The sequence below is a fragment of the Symsagittifera roscoffensis genome, chromosome 1 (genome assembly GCF_963678635.1).
Source record: "Symsagittifera roscoffensis chromosome 1, txSymRosc1.1, whole genome shotgun sequence".
Classification (NCBI taxonomy): Eukaryota; Metazoa; Xenacoelomorpha; order Acoela; family Convolutidae; genus Symsagittifera; species Symsagittifera roscoffensis.
In genome coordinates, this window is record NC_087062.1 from 94557924 (window position 1) to 94574798 (window position 16875).

Genomic DNA, 16875 nt, shown 5'->3' on the forward strand with positions numbered 1-16875 from the left:
AAATTGAATTAACCATTGAAATTAGCCAACGTTTTTCTTGTAACACTCTCACTTTTTAAGCTGTTGCAATCAATCCTGCCTTTTTAAAGGATCAATGAGAACTACAGGGTCTTTCAGTTAGAATTGTTTTTTTGAAACGTCTATAACTTTTAAATGGAGCATAGGATTTAACTGATTCTTTTTACATTTATTATATAACAGATTAGGATTTTTTAACACAAACATAAGAGTTATAATAACAGCTGGAAACGACCGCCATTTTCTTGAATACAAAGATGTTACCGGTTCTCAAAATTTGTTGTTGCTTTTACACATTGCGCGGGATTTATTGTTCCACAAGCGTTCTCCACAGTTTGCATAAGATTTGGCACTATCTTGGGGTTGGCATCAAATATCATTTTACCCATATGACCCCATAGCCAGTAATCCAATGGATTCAAGTCCGGGCTTTGGGGTGGCCAAGGAATCGCACTCCTCCGGCTTATAATCCTCGCGGCAAATTTTGAGTGGAGCCATTTGAGGACTCTCTCTGTGCAGTGGCACGTTGCATTACCCTGCATAAACCACAGGCGCCAAAGATTGCGGCGCGTCAGAAGAATTGGCCAGAGTTTAGACTGCAACATGTCAAGATACGTCTGCTGGTTCAAAGTGACCGGATTGTCTCTTGCATCAACGAACCAGAATGGGCCCAATAAAGTACCTTTAAGCACCCCACCCAGCACATAGCCTTTTTCTTGCCTTGATATTTGCACTTGAAATTTTTCTCGGGGATGTACAAGGGCCCAGTGTCTCCGGTTCTGAGAGTTTGGAGGGAGCAGAGTCCAAAACCCACCATTTTTCATCGGAGAAGATGACATTCGAGGCAAAATCGGTTGTCAAATTGAGCATGTTGATAAACCAAAGGCAAAATGCATTTGGTAATTGACTGGGGATATTTTCTGGATTTTAATAATCTTAAATGGCTTTAATTTTAGCTCTTTCGCGATCCTCTTTTTGAGTATCCAAGGTTCATTGCGGCTTTACTGATTGAGTGGGTAGGGTTTCTTTGGAAGTTAGCTTTAACACTGTTCTTAGCATTGGTATCTTGCGTTATTCCAGTTCGTTTGCGAATGGAAGTCGCATGGGGTGCTTGATAATCTTCTTGAAATTTTCCCCATACACGATAACAATGATAACCTTTCCATCTTGTGCTTTCAAGAGGTGTGATATTGAAGTCCTGGATATATTGCCGGCGTACTAAGGTTGGATTGTCAAGTCTTGCAAATAAGCAAACAATGTGTTTCTTTTGCTCAACAGTAAAATGCATGGTGAGCATTCAAACACGGTAGAAAAGGCTAACTGCATATGCTTACTCAGCCTGTGTGAACATGTTTTGTTAGACGTGTGATTTTCCCGCTGTAAATTTTCCCACGTGTTCAAATTTTTTACAACTCTTATGTACGTGCTCAAAATTTTCAATCTGTTATGTAATAAACGTAAAAATAATCAGTTAAATCCAATGTTTCATTTCAAAGTTACAGACGTTTCAAAAAAACCATTCTAACTGAAAGACCCTGCATAAAGATTCAAAAATCAGTTCCGATTCGTAGTGATGGTTCTGTACAGGCTTCTGTTTTAAAACTAAGTTTTTATATGGAAACAAAGCACTTAAGTATGGCTTGAGACTCATTTTAGTTAACAGCTTTTTTTGTAAAGGCTTTCATGTTCAAAATTCATGTTTCTATAATTGCGAATTGTTATAAAGCTATTACATTTGCAAAACAGGCAATCAAGAGAGAAATGGTTTTTGTTAGCATTGCCATTTGTCCTTGGGTTTTAATGGAAAGAGTAATAGTACACAGATCTTTTTTTCAACAGTCGCTAACGATCCTTATTAGCATGCCTCTCAAATCTCTTGGACGATTTTGATCGATTAAAAAAATCTCTACCGGTTTGTTGAGATGCTTGTTTTAATTTGGTTTAAAACTGGTGAAAACAGGGTTTGCTTGTCCTTTGGAGTAGCGCATGCTATCTTTACTAATCTCGTGTTTCAGATTTATGGTAGCATAAGCTTTTGGTAGCCTAGTAAGTAAACGTTTTGCAGGTGGAAAGCAGCCGGTCTGCAATGTTTAGCGGAATTTTTCTTGATTTTGTTACCTTGATTTTGGTGAGAAATAGGAATTTTGCTAAGTATTGGAAGTAATTACTACACCGATGTGTGAGAACCAAGCGGCCTACACTCGTAGTGTAGAAGTTTCGGGGAAGGGTTATTGAATTGCTTGTGCAATAGATTTTCTAGACAAATCAAACTTTATCGTTGATGATTATGAGCAATACAACTTGATGTATGTAATGGTTTTAGCTGTTCCTGGAGTTAACACGGGGGGTTAGCTTAGGTATTTTAAAAAATTAAGTTTTGGTTTTACAGTTTACAAAGGATCTATGAAAAGCTATCCAGCCTGTCTAAGCATAGTTCATTTCTCATATTTCGCCTCATTCTAGAATGAACTATTTTGTTGAGCGAAGCTCTTTTCAGCGACTTAAGGTCGTTTTTTGCATCTAGTACTTTCACGTGGTTTTGTATTAGAAAACAATAATTTTCGAAAAAATTCCGCCAAAGGTTGCTGGTTAAAGAGTCGAAAATTGTCTGGATCAAAAAAACTTTAGCTCAAATACTCCGTCGTCATTTTCTTCAAAAGTTGTCGGAACAATACAAAAATAAACGCACATTTTAAGAATAAAACGGACATTTAATGATTAGACTTCAACATAAAGTACCCCCCCCCCCCCTCCCGACCGGCACTAAATATTCCGCATCTTTGTGAGCTGTGAATTGTTGCGAGTTGTAGTTCACGCTTCAACAAATTCTTAATGAGCGTATCCAGCAAGTCAGTTGCGTGTTTTTAGGTTGCTAACCACTTGCTCTTCAATGGAAAGTGACAACTCAACAAAGCTCGGAACCTTCTACGAAATCCAACTGGGAAGCGACAACGCAGTATCCCAGGTCAAGTTTCACCACGTGTTTCTCAACCAGAAACGATTGGTTGAAACTCCAGTGAATGAGACAAACTACCATATTTTCTACGCAATTTTAGCCGGTTTAACCGATGATCAACTCATTGCACTGAAAATACCGACACGCGATTCCTGTTTCTTTCGATACCTTTCAAGCGACCTGATTGGCTCACCGAAGCACACGTTTGAACAGTATCAGAAAAGGTACCAAATATGGGCAAAAGCCTTGGAGTGCATGAGCATAAACGAATTAGACATTCTAAAAGTCCTAGCTGCTATCATGCTTCTGGGAAATATTCCAGACAGTCAAAAAATTTCCTCACTTAGGTCGAATAATGGAATTGATATATCTTTCGATCAATACGTTGAGGCTGTCTCGCAGCTTTTAGGAGTTCAAAAATTTTTCCTGTTGTCGAGTTTAACCAATAATACTTATTCGGATCCAAATCGGGGTTCTCAGTTCGGCAGATTCGGGGAACGTAGCTTTGATCCTGAAAGTCTGAAACAGACTTGTGACAGTTTGGCCCAGGCACTGTATACCAGAGTAGTGCTTTCATTGATCAAACGAGGAAACAGTCTCAATAAATATGCAGATGAAAAGCAAAAACTTTCACTTAGTGAAAGCATTTCAAAGGTAGTTCCAAAAAATTCATTTATTTTACATTTCATGAAGAAATCACCTTCATTATATCAGCATACGATGCTGCGTATAATTCAGTGAATATCGATCGCATTTTGACATAGTGTCAATTTTTTTCTCGAAAATTTACTCAAAAAAACCAAAGCTAGATGCACTAGTTGATGATCCAGAGTAACTCGTCATTTAAAATGTTTTAGTCGCCGAAATGGGGCCACTCAAACTTCGGCAACTTCGGATTTCCGAAACAACCGGACAGACTTGCTGGGAGTTTCCAGCGAACCCTGTCTTTTCAAAGTACCCAACTCCCGCTGAACCAGGACGGAAACTTTGTGGGAGTCTTGGACTTATTTGGTCCAAAAGCGCCAGCCGAGGGAAGCCAGTACTTGAATCGACTGGAAAATTTATGTGTGAACCTATGCGCGGAAACAATTGAGTACTTCTTTAAAACTCACGCCTTCAAAAACATCATCGAACAGCACAAAGCGGAGCTGAACGAGCCAATCAGAATCGAGTATTTAGACAACGGTCCGGTGGTGGACCTTATCTCAAGTCAAAAGTCGGGGATTTTAGCAGTTTTTGACAGAACTGTGAGTGAAAAAACAAAACCTCTGACAAATATTACTTTTTCTTTTGAAGATAACCCGGGTTATGAAGCAAGCCATGATGGGACTACTTTCACGATAGAGCATTATTCAGAAAGAGTGACTTACAATGTAGACGCAATCCGAGCGGATTTGGAGCCGAAAATTTCACGTGACATGGTGTCTATGTTCAGCTCGTCCAACTGCAGTTTCCAGTTTGCGTCTCACTTGTTTTCGAATGAGCTGAAAATAGTGGCGCACACATCCGAAAACGAAAGTAAGTTTAGAAGCATAGAAAACAAAGACATCAAGTTGAAATTCCCCCTATACGGCTTTGAGGGTGGGGGTGGGGTGTTTACTTGGTTTTAAATTGACATCTTCATTCAAAATCAAATTTTTGTTTTTTACTTATTTAGCCTGAATTTGCAAACGAAAAGAATAAAATAAAAACGTAAATGAAAATGATGTGATCTGATTTGTTAAAATTAAGAAACAGGGCGGATGCCATTTCTCTTTAGGAGTTCGTTACCATAGCCGCCCAAAAGGTGCCCATTTTTGGTACTATCATAGGAACTCAGTTTTTGGCTAATCTTAACATTTTGTAAGTCGCTTATGGCCTCAGTATTTACTAATTTTGAGAGCACTCGCCGAACAGCACGCTCCGAACGCGTTTTTGGTCACAAGTGTTTATAAAAGCCCAAAAGTTGCATTCTGGTTCGATTTTTGCAGAAATTTTGGGCTCTATAGTTTTTTCAGTCTTTTTGGAGAGCTCGGAAAGCTCTTGTTTTGTTGGCGGAATAGTAAAAAGACCGAGAGCGTTTTTTAAAAACAATCAAAATCAAGTTTTTATTTATGCAAGCCTTAACTTGATATTTTTAACTATACTGTTTAAATACTCACCGGTACCATATTAGGAAAAAAATCCGAAGTACTAGATGCAAAATTTATTGTCAATGACCTGAAATTCACTTTGTAAACTTACCTGTTGATTTTGAGTAAGGACGCAGAGGACATAGCTGCCAAGATTTTATAATTTTAGCTGAATGCTAGCTTGAAAACTACTCTAACTTAAGAACGCTTTTTAATTTCTTGTTCATTGCTAAAAATAAGTTACAAAAATTTTTGCTAAGAATAGATTTTTTTAATAAAGTGAATAAAAATCTGTTCGACTAAAAGTCAAACACTAAATTTTCAATTTAGATCAGTGGTTTCGACTGACTCCAGTGTCTGGCTCAGAAGTTATAGAAGGTCAATGTTTGTCTTACTGTCAGGATTTTCACTTCAAACTAGACTCCCTTCTCAAAGTCCTCGTCAGGTCCAAACCCACCTTCGTGCGGTGCATAAAACCCGACATAAACTCCTATTCGTCGTCATTCAACGATCCATTCGTAGCCGAGCAATGTTTCCACATGCGAATTCCTCAACTAGTCAACACAGTCAAAAATCACCTTATTCACAAAATGAGGTACAAAAATTTTGTGAAAAAGTTTGAACAATTTTTGTCCGATGAAAGTTCAAAAAGGTTCACATCGGTTGAAGAAAAAGCCAGTGTTATAATGACTTTGGTTGAGCGATCGCTTCCAAAAGTTTCACAAAACCCAATAAAATGCGCTTCAAAACGAAAGTACGTTTTCTTTTCCGATGGTTTTTTACGTCAAGCCGAGTTTTGCTGCGCCAACCAAATCAAAAGCACTTCAAATACTTTGCTTACAAAGCCAGTTAACATTCAACCGGTTGCTAAAAATACGGCAATAGTTGAGCCTCAATACAGGAATTCGAAAAAAGAGACCTTTATTTCCGTTACTGCAAAGCCAACTGTAATCCCAAGACACACGAGAATTTCGACAACTTCGAGCTGGGAAGAAAAACCCTCTTTGCCGTATCAGAAAACTCAAAAGGATCAAAACGAAGCTCGCATCTCATTCAAAAGTAAAAGTAGGTTTGAGCAAGTTAGCAAAGTGAGTAATATTTTGGGAGCCTACTATAGACCTCAGTTGCCGAAAAATCGAAGTTACGCAATAGTTCTCAACGGAAGTAGAAAAGTGAACTACCCTCACTTGCGAATCATGACCGAAAACTTCCCTTCGTCTGCTAATTTTTCAATCAATGAGAACCGACTAGGCGGCTCCGCGCCAATCACAAACCCAGGTGAATACTTTTTGTTCGCACGCGGAAATTTGCTGTTTAAGGGGGAAAACGTGGAGTCGGTTGGGCCAGGCGATGGACCTTCAAGGCAGGGTCGAATTACTGTGATGAAAGATGGATCGGTACACCATATTCCTCTTACGGCTTCCGAACCCATTTAAAGTCTAATCAGCTTTCAATTTGTATTCTCGACAAAACAGCTTTTTTATATTGTACAATTAAGTGCAATTTATTTTTATATGGCCTCAAATTATGTATATTTGCTTCTGTAAATGTTTAATACAATTTGCTTCTGTAAATGTTTAGCTGGCTGGCGCTTACAAAGGCGAATAAGTGGGGATCGGGGTGGGCGTTGCCGCGCATAGAAACCCAATATATTAAGAAAATGCATATAGCTCAGGCGTTCTCTTGTGCTGTGTATTGACATATATTGTAGGTCGTTTGCAGTGTATTAAGATAGACTATAAGAGTGACAGAGTTTGTGAGTAAAAAAAACAACGGGGTAAAATCCCGTTCTGTTAATATCAATTCAGATATATAAATATACATAAACAGGGATTATATCATCCTAAAATAAAATCCACAATTTTTATCATTATAGATACTATTAATTCAGTTGAGTAACCCAACCCGGGGACGAGGTTATGGCTTTATGATCAGACAGTCGCGACCAAATTTTAGTATTTTTAGACTGTTGCGACCAATCATGGGTATTCGCAGACCAGCGCCACCGAAATTCGATATTTTCAGACTTTGCAGACTATGCGAGCGGCGAGATGGAAGAAAAGTTAACAGCGACATGCACTAATTTTTCGACCATGTCGCGCCTACTTTTTAGATCATGTCGAAACTAAATTTTCGACCACGGGGCTGTGATTTCCAGATTTTATCCGGAACTATAAAACCTTGTCCAGACACCGGTTGTTGATCGCGGAATTGAAGAATTGAATTAACATCGGCGCGAAAGTAAATGTCAAAAAATTAGTTGTGGGCGACCCGGTATTAATTATAATGATAGCTGACTGTGCGTACAACAGTAACAAATCCCGTTTCCCGTTTCTGCAATTAAGTGCAAGATGTTAGTAGCAACAACTGTTGGCAGTAAAAGTAACATGGAGTGTTTTGTCTACAGTTGCCCAGCTAAATTAATTTAAAAAGATTTGCCATTCAAATGTTTGGCCTTTTTTTCATGCATAGCGAAAGAATTGATATTCAGCTTCACAAGATTCTAAAAGTGGCAACCATTACTGGAAGCAGTAAACTAGCCATAATCTTGACCGAAAAAACTTCATGATGATATATGACTCGATTAAATGCAGATGTTTTTTTCTACCTGATTTTTGGTAGGAGAAAACCACCCTGAGCAGAATTTTTTTGCCACGGGTAAGAATGGCAGGGTAACATTTAAGTTCGAAGTGTCCACTTTGAAAAAATAAGAATCTAAACTGTGAAACATGGCGTTTATCAAGTATTCTTGAAAATATCTGATACCAAATTACTCACCCAAACCGCTCTGGGGGTGCAAATCAGTACTGCTTTAGTCATAATTTTGTGGGCCTTCATTTATGTATTGTACTCTGTACAGTGGGACTCTAACTCCAATCAGAAATGAAAATCACATTACTGTACTGATTTAATAATGAATCATGATGAACGTAAACTTTTTTGCTGAATAAATCGAGCCGAAATTCCTTTCCAAGCCTCCCCATTTAATTTTTGCTATGCAAACTTTTGATTCCAAATTTATGAGTATAAAATAGTGCAAATTTCTCAGAGAAATTTACAATCCAACTCCATTGTAAATTTGAAAAAAAAACAGTTTTTTTGAATTAATTTCTATGAGTTTACGCTAAATAGTTAATGATCAAACCCCTACTCATTAGTGAGACAATCTGGCTTTTTTAAATTACATTTGAACCTATAAGTATAGCTGGCCCAGAGATGTCTTCGTTTAATCCATGTGTCACCTCTGCATTTCCAAATACTGGTGTTTTAAAGATGAAGCAGCACTTATATACTCTGCGACGTCAATTTGAATGATATGTGATGATGTAGTTCAACCCGCATTGGAGTTCCATCAATAAAAATCGATTATAATTGAGTTTCCTTGTCAGTGTCCACAAAAGTGAAAACATTTTTGGCCAACCGACTCTAAAATTTTTCTAAGAGCGCCTTTCGTGCCAAAATATGCTAGCTTTGAGGGTGAGCTCACGCCAAAAAAACGCGAGTTTTTTTGTCAACATTTTCCAAAAAGTGCTCAAAAACGTTTTTTACCTGTTTTCTCAAAAATTTGCTTGCGGCGCAACAATTTGGCCAAAACAGGGTCTTTTTAATGCTTTAAGAGAGCTAGGAAACCCAAATTTGTCGACCTAAAAAAATGTGTAACCTTTGCATTTAATCCATGTCACCTCTGCATTTCCAAATACTGGTGTTTTAGAGATGAAGCAGCACTTATAAACTCTGCGACGTCAATTTGAATGATATGTGATGATGCGCTACAACCCGCCTTGGTGTTCCATGAATAAAAATCTATTATACTTGAGTTTCCTTGTCAGTGTCAACAAAAGTGAAAATAAATCGATTATAATCAATTAAAAATGGATTAAAATATTACTGTTTTTCGAGGCAACAAAGTCCTTTTTTTATCCATTATAATCGATTTATTTTCACTTTTGTGGACACTGACAATGAAACTAAGTTTTAATCGATTTTTTTCCCACTTTACTGAGATGCGAATTTCAACGCACATAAAGTCTTTTGTACGTTTTAAATTAAAGTTGGTTACGTTAGTTACTTGTTGTTCAATTGAATTTTTTTCTACCTTACTTCGATATTTTTGTTACTTTTCTATATTACCCAACATTACAGCCCCCCCCCTAGCGTTTGCCCATTTACAACAACCCCCCCCCATTGTAACATGTTCAGATGGTTCAGGCGGGTGTTGTTCAGGTGGTGGGGGGGGTGTTCAGGTGGGGGGTTCAGTGGAGGGCGGGGAACAAAGGGGCAAACGTTTGGGGGAATGAAGGGGAGCAAAGGGCCAAACGTTGGGGGGGGGGGCAGCTCAACGGAATCTTTTTATAATTTGAGTTTAGGTTTTGAAATGGATTAGGCCGTGAATTAACATCGGCGCGAAAGTAAATGTCAAAAATGAGTTGTGGGCGACCCGGTATTAATTATAATGATAGCTGACTGTGCGTACAACAGTAACAAATCCCGTTTCCCGTTTCTGCAATTAAGTGCAAGATGTTAGTAGCAACAACTGTTGGCAGTAAAAGTAACATGGAGTGTTTTGTCTACAGTTGCCCAGCTAAATTAATTTAAAAAGATTTGCCATTCAAATGTTTGGCTTTTTTTTTCATGCATAGCGAAAGAATTGATATTCAGCTTCACAAGATTCTAAAAGTGGCAACCATTACTGGAAGCAGTAAACTAGCCATAATCTTGACCGAAAAAACTTCATGATGATATATGACTCGATTAAATGCAGATGTTTTTTTCTACCTGATTTTTCTACCTGATTTGGTAGAAAACCACCCTGAGCAGAATTTTTTTTGCCACAGGTAAGAATGGCAGGGTAACATTTAAGTTCGAAGTGTCCACTTTGAAAAAATAAGAATCTAAACTGTGAAACATGGCGTTTATCAAGTATTCTTGAATTTAAAAAGGTTTTAAAAATATCTGATACCAAATTACTCACCCAAACCGCTCTGGGGGTGCAAATCAGTACTGCTTTAGTCATAATTTTGTGGGCCTTCATTTATGTATTGGACTCTGTACAGTGGGACTCTAACTCCAATCAGAAATGAAAATCACATTACTGTACTGATTTAATAATGAATCATGATGAACGTAAACTTTTTTGCTGAATAAATCGAGCCGAAATTCCTTTCCAAGCCTCCCCATTTAATTTTTGCTATGCAAACTTTTGATTCCAAATTTATGAGTATAAAATAGTGCAAATTTCTCAGAGAAATTTACAATCCAACTCCATTGTAAATTTGAAAAAAATCAGTTTTTTTGAATTAATTTCTATGAGCTTACGCTAAATAGTTAATGATCAAACCCCTACTCATTAGTTAGACAATCTGGCTTTTTTAAATTACATTTGAACCTATAAGTATAGCTGGCCCAGAGATGTCTTCGTTTAATCCATGTGTCACCTCTGCATTTCCAAATACTGGTGTTTTAAAGATGAAGCAGCACTTATATACTCTGCGACGTCAATTTGAATGATATGTGATGATGTAGTTCAACCCGCATTGGAGTTCCATCAATAAAAATCGATTATAATTGAGTTTCCTTGTCAGTGTCCACAAAAGTGAAAACATTTTTGGCCAACCGACCCTAAAATTTTTCTAAGGTCACCTTTCGTGCCAAAATATGCTACCTTTGAGGGTGAGCGCACGCCAAAAAAACGCGAGTTTTTTTGTCAAAATTTTCCAAAAAGTGCTCAAAAACGTTTTTTACCTGTTTTCTCAAAAATTTGCTTGCGGCGCAACAATTTGGCCAAAACAAGGTCTTTTTAATGCTTTAAGAGAGCTAGGAAAACCAAATTTGTCGACCTAAAAAAATGTGTCACCTTTGCATTTAATCCATGTCACCTCTGCATTTCCAAATACTGGTGTTTTAAAGATGAAGCAGCACTTATAAACTCTGCGACGTCAATTTGAATGATATGTGATGATGCACTACAACCCGCCCTGGTGTTCCATGAATGAAAATCTATTATAATTGAGTTTCCTTGTCAGTGTCCACAAAAGTGAAAATAAATCGATTATAATCAATTAAAAATGGATTATAAAATTACTGTTTTTCGAGGCAACAAAATCCTTTTTTTTATCCATTATAATCGATTTATTTTCACTTTTGTGGACACTGACAATGAAACTAAGTTTTAATCGATTTTTTTCCTACTTTACTGAGATGCGAATTTCAACGCACATAAAGTCTTATCTACGTTTTAAATTAAAGTTGGTTACGTTAGTTACTTGTTGTTCAATTGAATTTTTTTCTACCTTACTTCGATATTTTTGTTACTTTTCTATATTACCCAACATTACACCCCCCCCCCCTAGCGTTTGCCCATTTACAACAACCCCCCCCCCATTGTAACATGTTCAGATGGTTCAGGCGGGTTGTGTTCAGGTGGGGGGGGGGGTTTTCAGGTGGTGGGGGGGTGTTCAGGTGGGGGGTTCAGTGGAGGGCGGGGAGCAAAGGGGCAAACGTTTGGGAGAATGAAGGGGAGCAAAGGGGCAAACGTTGGGGGGGGGGGGGGCAGATCAACGGAATCTTTTTGTAATTTGAGTTTAGGTTTTGAAATGGATTAGGCCGTACACTCGCTTTGCAAAGTTTCCGCGTCACTCACTTGATAAATGCTGAAATTCTTGCTAAATTTTGCACGACGCGCGAAACAAAAAAAAAGTGGAAAAAAATCCATTTTTTTTGTGATTTCCTACTTATTATAAACTCCATTATAATGGATTCAAAATGAATTATAATGCATTTTGTTTTGACGAGAAAGAATGGATTTAAATCAATTTTTAGTCCAATTTTGTTTTCTGAACGTAACATGGGAATCGACTTATTTACAACATCATAGACCACGAAAATCCATTATAATAGATTTGTTTTCTTTTTTCTTAGTTGCGGGAATGTACTAACTTTAGAAGAAAGCGATGATCTAAAATTTTTATGATTGCGGTTTTTCCACAAACAAATTTTGATTCTACGAACAACAATTTTTGCAGTTTTCTATGCTATCTGAAAAAAGAATGATAATATTTAGAGCAGCTTTTTACCTGCAAGCATTTTTATCTAGAAGGACAGTTAAAAATGTCAATATGACCATTTGGACTATCTTGAAAACTTAATGCGCGCATAAACAGTTATTCTTGAATCGAAATGTCAATGGCTCGATATACAAATTTCAAAGATGTGCAAAAAATTTAAGATGTTAAGCTTTTCTGACAGATGTATCTAGTTTAAACTTGTGTCACTTAAATCAATCAGTGATGCCTGTCTCATTATCAAACTGTTTGTCAGCTGAATGCGAACTGCATCAAATTTGTTTTCATCTATCGTTTTTTGCAAAACATTTATTCCAGACCTCTCGAGTAAAATTCTACCATTCTATCGCCTTCTTCGCACAGACGAAAGAACTCGTCTTAACAACGGAACATGATTGTAACTTGGAAGCCTTAAAACAAGACCTCGAGCGAGCTTGTGACCGATACACTACGTTTGCCAATTCGGGACCGTCAATGTGTAATTCTTACTGATGCGAGCTATTATGCAGCTGGTTGTGTATTCATGACCGAAGAATACACCCTTGATCAGCAGAAGAAAATTACAAAACTGCATGCACCTGTCTCGTTTGATAGCAAAACGTTCTGCCCAGCAATACAAAAATTGTCCAGTTATTAAAAAAAAATTCTGGCAGTTCATTTTTTAATTTTATCACTTGCTTGCATTCTTAGGGGAGCTTCTAAGTTGTCAACAATCGTGTTAACTGATAACAAACGTTTTTCAATCAAAGACTATTCCACCGCAATTGTGTAACATGCTTGATCAGCTGATGGCTTTCACGTTCGTCTTGGGTCATATTCCAGGAAAAGCGAACAATTCAGCGGCTGACTACCTTACGCGAATGTAAATAAATCCAGCGTTGAAACTTCAGCTACGAGTTAGTGAGAAAATACCTGTGGTGACTGTCGAAGTAACTCTGGATCCTAAGGTGTCCGATAATTTGGTATCTTTAGAAAAGTCTGACCTTACAAACATCAACATCACCTCTGTTAAATAGACATTGCAAAGTCTGTCAGTTCTGAATCTAAAGAAGGACTCGAGCCTTCATTCCATCCAACTGGCGGATCCGTTACATGAACTGCTCGGACTATACTTTCGAATGATGTAGAGCTACCAAGTTTCCAGACAATTGAAGGAGCGACAGAAGAGTTTTTGACGGAGGTTCGACTAGAGATAAAGAAACTATCAAAACTAGATAGAGGTGATTGGAAAGTTATTCTGCAATTAGCAAAACCGGATGTGGTCTGACTGGAAAAAACTTATCCTCATAAATTTGCCCGGTTCATGAATTATGTCCCTTGGAAAACTTTGCTCGCACTCGGGGTGTGCTCATTCTTCCTTTCGAAGGAGATATAAACACCTCTGTTGGCGATTGGCGTACCCATTTGTTTGGTTCAAATTTTAAATTAAGTTTCTTAATTGAAAGTCAAAGCCCTTATTCAATTTTGCCCTTAGGCAATTACCCAACCCAATTGTTTAGATTGCAAATTGCTAGCATTTCTAATTTAGACTACTATTTTAGCAGATATTTTACACAAATACGTAGGAGCTATATTTTGATTGCAAAAGAAACTATCTCTCGGCAGTGCAAAATGGAATGTTGTGATTGCACAACGAAAAGTGACAGCGAAATTAACAGAACCGTTAGAGAATACCACCAACAGAAAAAACTAAGGACAGAGATTTGCAAAAAGTATCTGCAGAGAAGTTGCAGAAAACCAGAACAAACTAAAACAAAAAATAGATTTGAAAAGAACATTTGGAAATTCGCAAAACTTTGACCTTTCTCATTTGAAGATTCAAAATTTTTTTATTCAGTTACTTTATAATTGTAATATTTTATCACGCTTTATTTCAGGTTGGAGTGGTAAGGAAAGGCAATTATAAGTTGACTTAAAAATCAGTTTCTTTTATTGTTTTATCGGAATGCTCCGTTGAATTTTCTGAACCGACATACTTTTTGAAAATACGATTTTTTCCTCCAATTTTATATTATCCTTTGAATTAAAAATTGGCAGTAAAGTTCGTTGACGCTGAGAAAACTTTGAGTGACAAGCCGTAATAGGAGATACACCTTGCGTGTAACCAATTGTAATGAATAAAATTTTGGCAACATCCCACTGCCCATTCCTGCATAAAAACAAAACACGTGCAATCAAATCAATTCTAATTGTGGGCACAGCGGAAGACAAACACAAGTATCTGAAAAACAATCAAGAGCACCGACTGCACTTAAACTCCATAGTACTACACCAGGATGATGAAATGATGAATGAGCTTCAAGTCAGAGCCTCGCAATTCGAGTAAGCTAAACCGTGCACTGGGCTCCGAGAAAAGCTCAGGCAAATACGACCCCGCACCGAAGTTTTATGGGTTACCCCCACCGCACGACGTACCACCCAACCACGATGTACTCCCCCCCCCCCTCCACGGCGTACTCCCCCCACGGAGACAGATAACTGTAGCACGGGTAAGCGTGGGGGGAGTTGGTGTGGGATCTATAGGTTATTTTTTGTTATTTTTAATAAACTCGATTGAAAATAGGAAAAAATGAAATGGAGCGAGAGAACAAAATAACGAACTTAAGTTTACCAAAATTATGAAAAAATGAAAACAACACACAAAAAGATTTTAAGAAAATAGATTATAAACCATTATAATCGATTAAAATGGATTATTTTTCTTTTGATAAAGTTTTTTTGAAAATAATCGATTATAATAGATTATAATCGATTATATGGGGGTTTTATGCCCCGTAATTTGAAGGAACAAAGCAAAACCCAATGATGAACAAAGCAGTGAGAGGCAGAGTGAAAATTGTATCAGAGAGAACCAATCGCAGAATCTCTAACAGCACGAATGACAAATCGCTCAACGCAACTTATTGCACGAAATCTTTGTTTTTTTTTTGAAAAAAAAAATGGCGTCGCAGCCAAAAAAAAATAAATAGACCAAAATTATGGCGACCCATTTCGAAATATCTCCGCACATTTTGTTTTAAGTAATTTTCACTTGCTTTCTTAGCTACTTATCCTCTTAAACAAACCTTTTATTCCCGCTTCGCACAGTATAGTTTGAAGCTTTTGTAAATTCCCGTTCAGAAGCAAAGTTCAAACATGTAGTATTTTATCGGGGCTAGTTGCCTTCGTAATGCAATCAAAACTGCAGGTTGGAACAGAAGAAGAGAACTAGCAAAATTCAGCACTGCAATTCCAGGTTTGAGTATCAATCCGTAGGCAAAAAATTCTCACAATAGACTAGAAAATTCATTGCATCGTGGGCACTTGAGAAAAAGATAGATCGACTAACATTATGGCACGATGTTATAAGCAATTTTGTCTCTACTCATCGCAGCAACAATTATATACCTTGTCCTATCGAAAACTGATTCGATTTTTACGCCAGAACAAATCAAAGTTGTTGGCAATGGTATCTTGCTGGAGGTTCGAAAACCCTGAAACATTTAGAAAAGAACTAAGAGAATTGGATACCACAATCATAGATCTTCAACGACATGTCCTCTCGAAAAAGAAACAAAAGTCGAGCGCGTTCTCAGGGAAAAATCGCGAGTTCACCCAAAATCGAATCTCGAGGTACAAAACCTGGAAATTGTAATCAATAATTCCATCAATTTGAAAACAATATTCACTAATTAAAGGGTAAAAATCCGCGTCCGTCGAAGAGTCAGAGAGCAAAGAGTAACACCCAAAGCCGAATAAGAAACTAAAATCTTGACGTCCGCGAGTTGAAACTTTTTGTAATAGTATTTAGATCATTTTAAATTAGCAATAAATTTGAAGGTTGGTTCCGTCATGTATGCCGATTGCACATATTTTGTGATTGATGTTGCTTTTGGGTAACTTTGAAGGTTAGTTCCTTCAGGTATACCACTTGAATAATCTTTAGGTGTGTCTTCTGTACGCCATATAGGTAGCTCTGAGGGATCGTTCCCTCGAGTATCCAAATGAATGTGTACCACAAGACAATTATATAGCAAAGAAAATTATGTACAGTTACTTAATGAGATATATCAAGCAAAAATATCAATCGTAAATACAAACCAGATATAATTATGCCTTTCAATATAAGTAGTTTAGCAGGTTATTTCCAATTTTTATCTCAGTTAACTCCGCCGCCTCCAGTTGACATCGATCCTGATGATTTTTTTTTGGCGCGTACTCTAAATGCAGTTGCCATTGCGGCGTTATCGGAGGATGTCAATGGAAAAAATTGTATCGAGGCTGAGAAGAAGTTGAAGTCTAACCTATATCTCTGTATTGGAGACGAAGCGCAAAGGATATTTAAAGCCCGAAAACCGGCGGTGAATGTTAAAACGGAAAGGTACCCACGGTTATTGGACGAAATGCAAAATGTCTTCAAACGCGAGCAAAATATGACACACGAGAGGAGAATATTCTATGAGAGAAAGCAGAGGGAGAATGAAACGTTCGAGAAATTCCACGCTGAGTTAAGCACCCCTGCGGGAAGGTGTGGTTTTGCTAACGCGACCGAGAATGTTCGTGATATTTTTATTATGAATATGCAGGAATCTGATTGTCAAAGAGAATTATCACGGTCAACCAAGTTACCAGAGGATGAATATAGGATAGCACTATCGTATGAGAGAGGTGAACGTGCATATAAATTCTACACCGGAAACCGGCCTCGTCCGCTCCGCCGATAACCATAAATTAGGAGCCAGTTAATAAT

General features: G+C 37.6%; 1 protein-coding gene across 1 annotated transcript in view; it reads left to right on the forward strand.

Moving 5' to 3' along the window:
* The window catches only part of LOC134852932 (myosin IA heavy chain-like), a 38068-nt gene extending 31469 nt beyond the window's left edge, over positions 1 to 6599 (forward strand). Inside the window, exons 2-4 of the mRNA XM_063868809.1 lie at positions 2887 to 3628; positions 3832 to 4492; positions 5416 to 6599. Coding sequence (XP_063724879.1) covers positions 2887 to 3628; positions 3832 to 4492; positions 5416 to 6521 — 2509 coding nt within the window. The 3' untranslated portion in view covers positions 6522 to 6599. The remainder of the gene's footprint in view (positions 1 to 2886; positions 3629 to 3831; positions 4493 to 5415) is intronic.
* The last annotated feature ends 10276 nt before the right edge of the window (positions 6600 to 16875 follow it).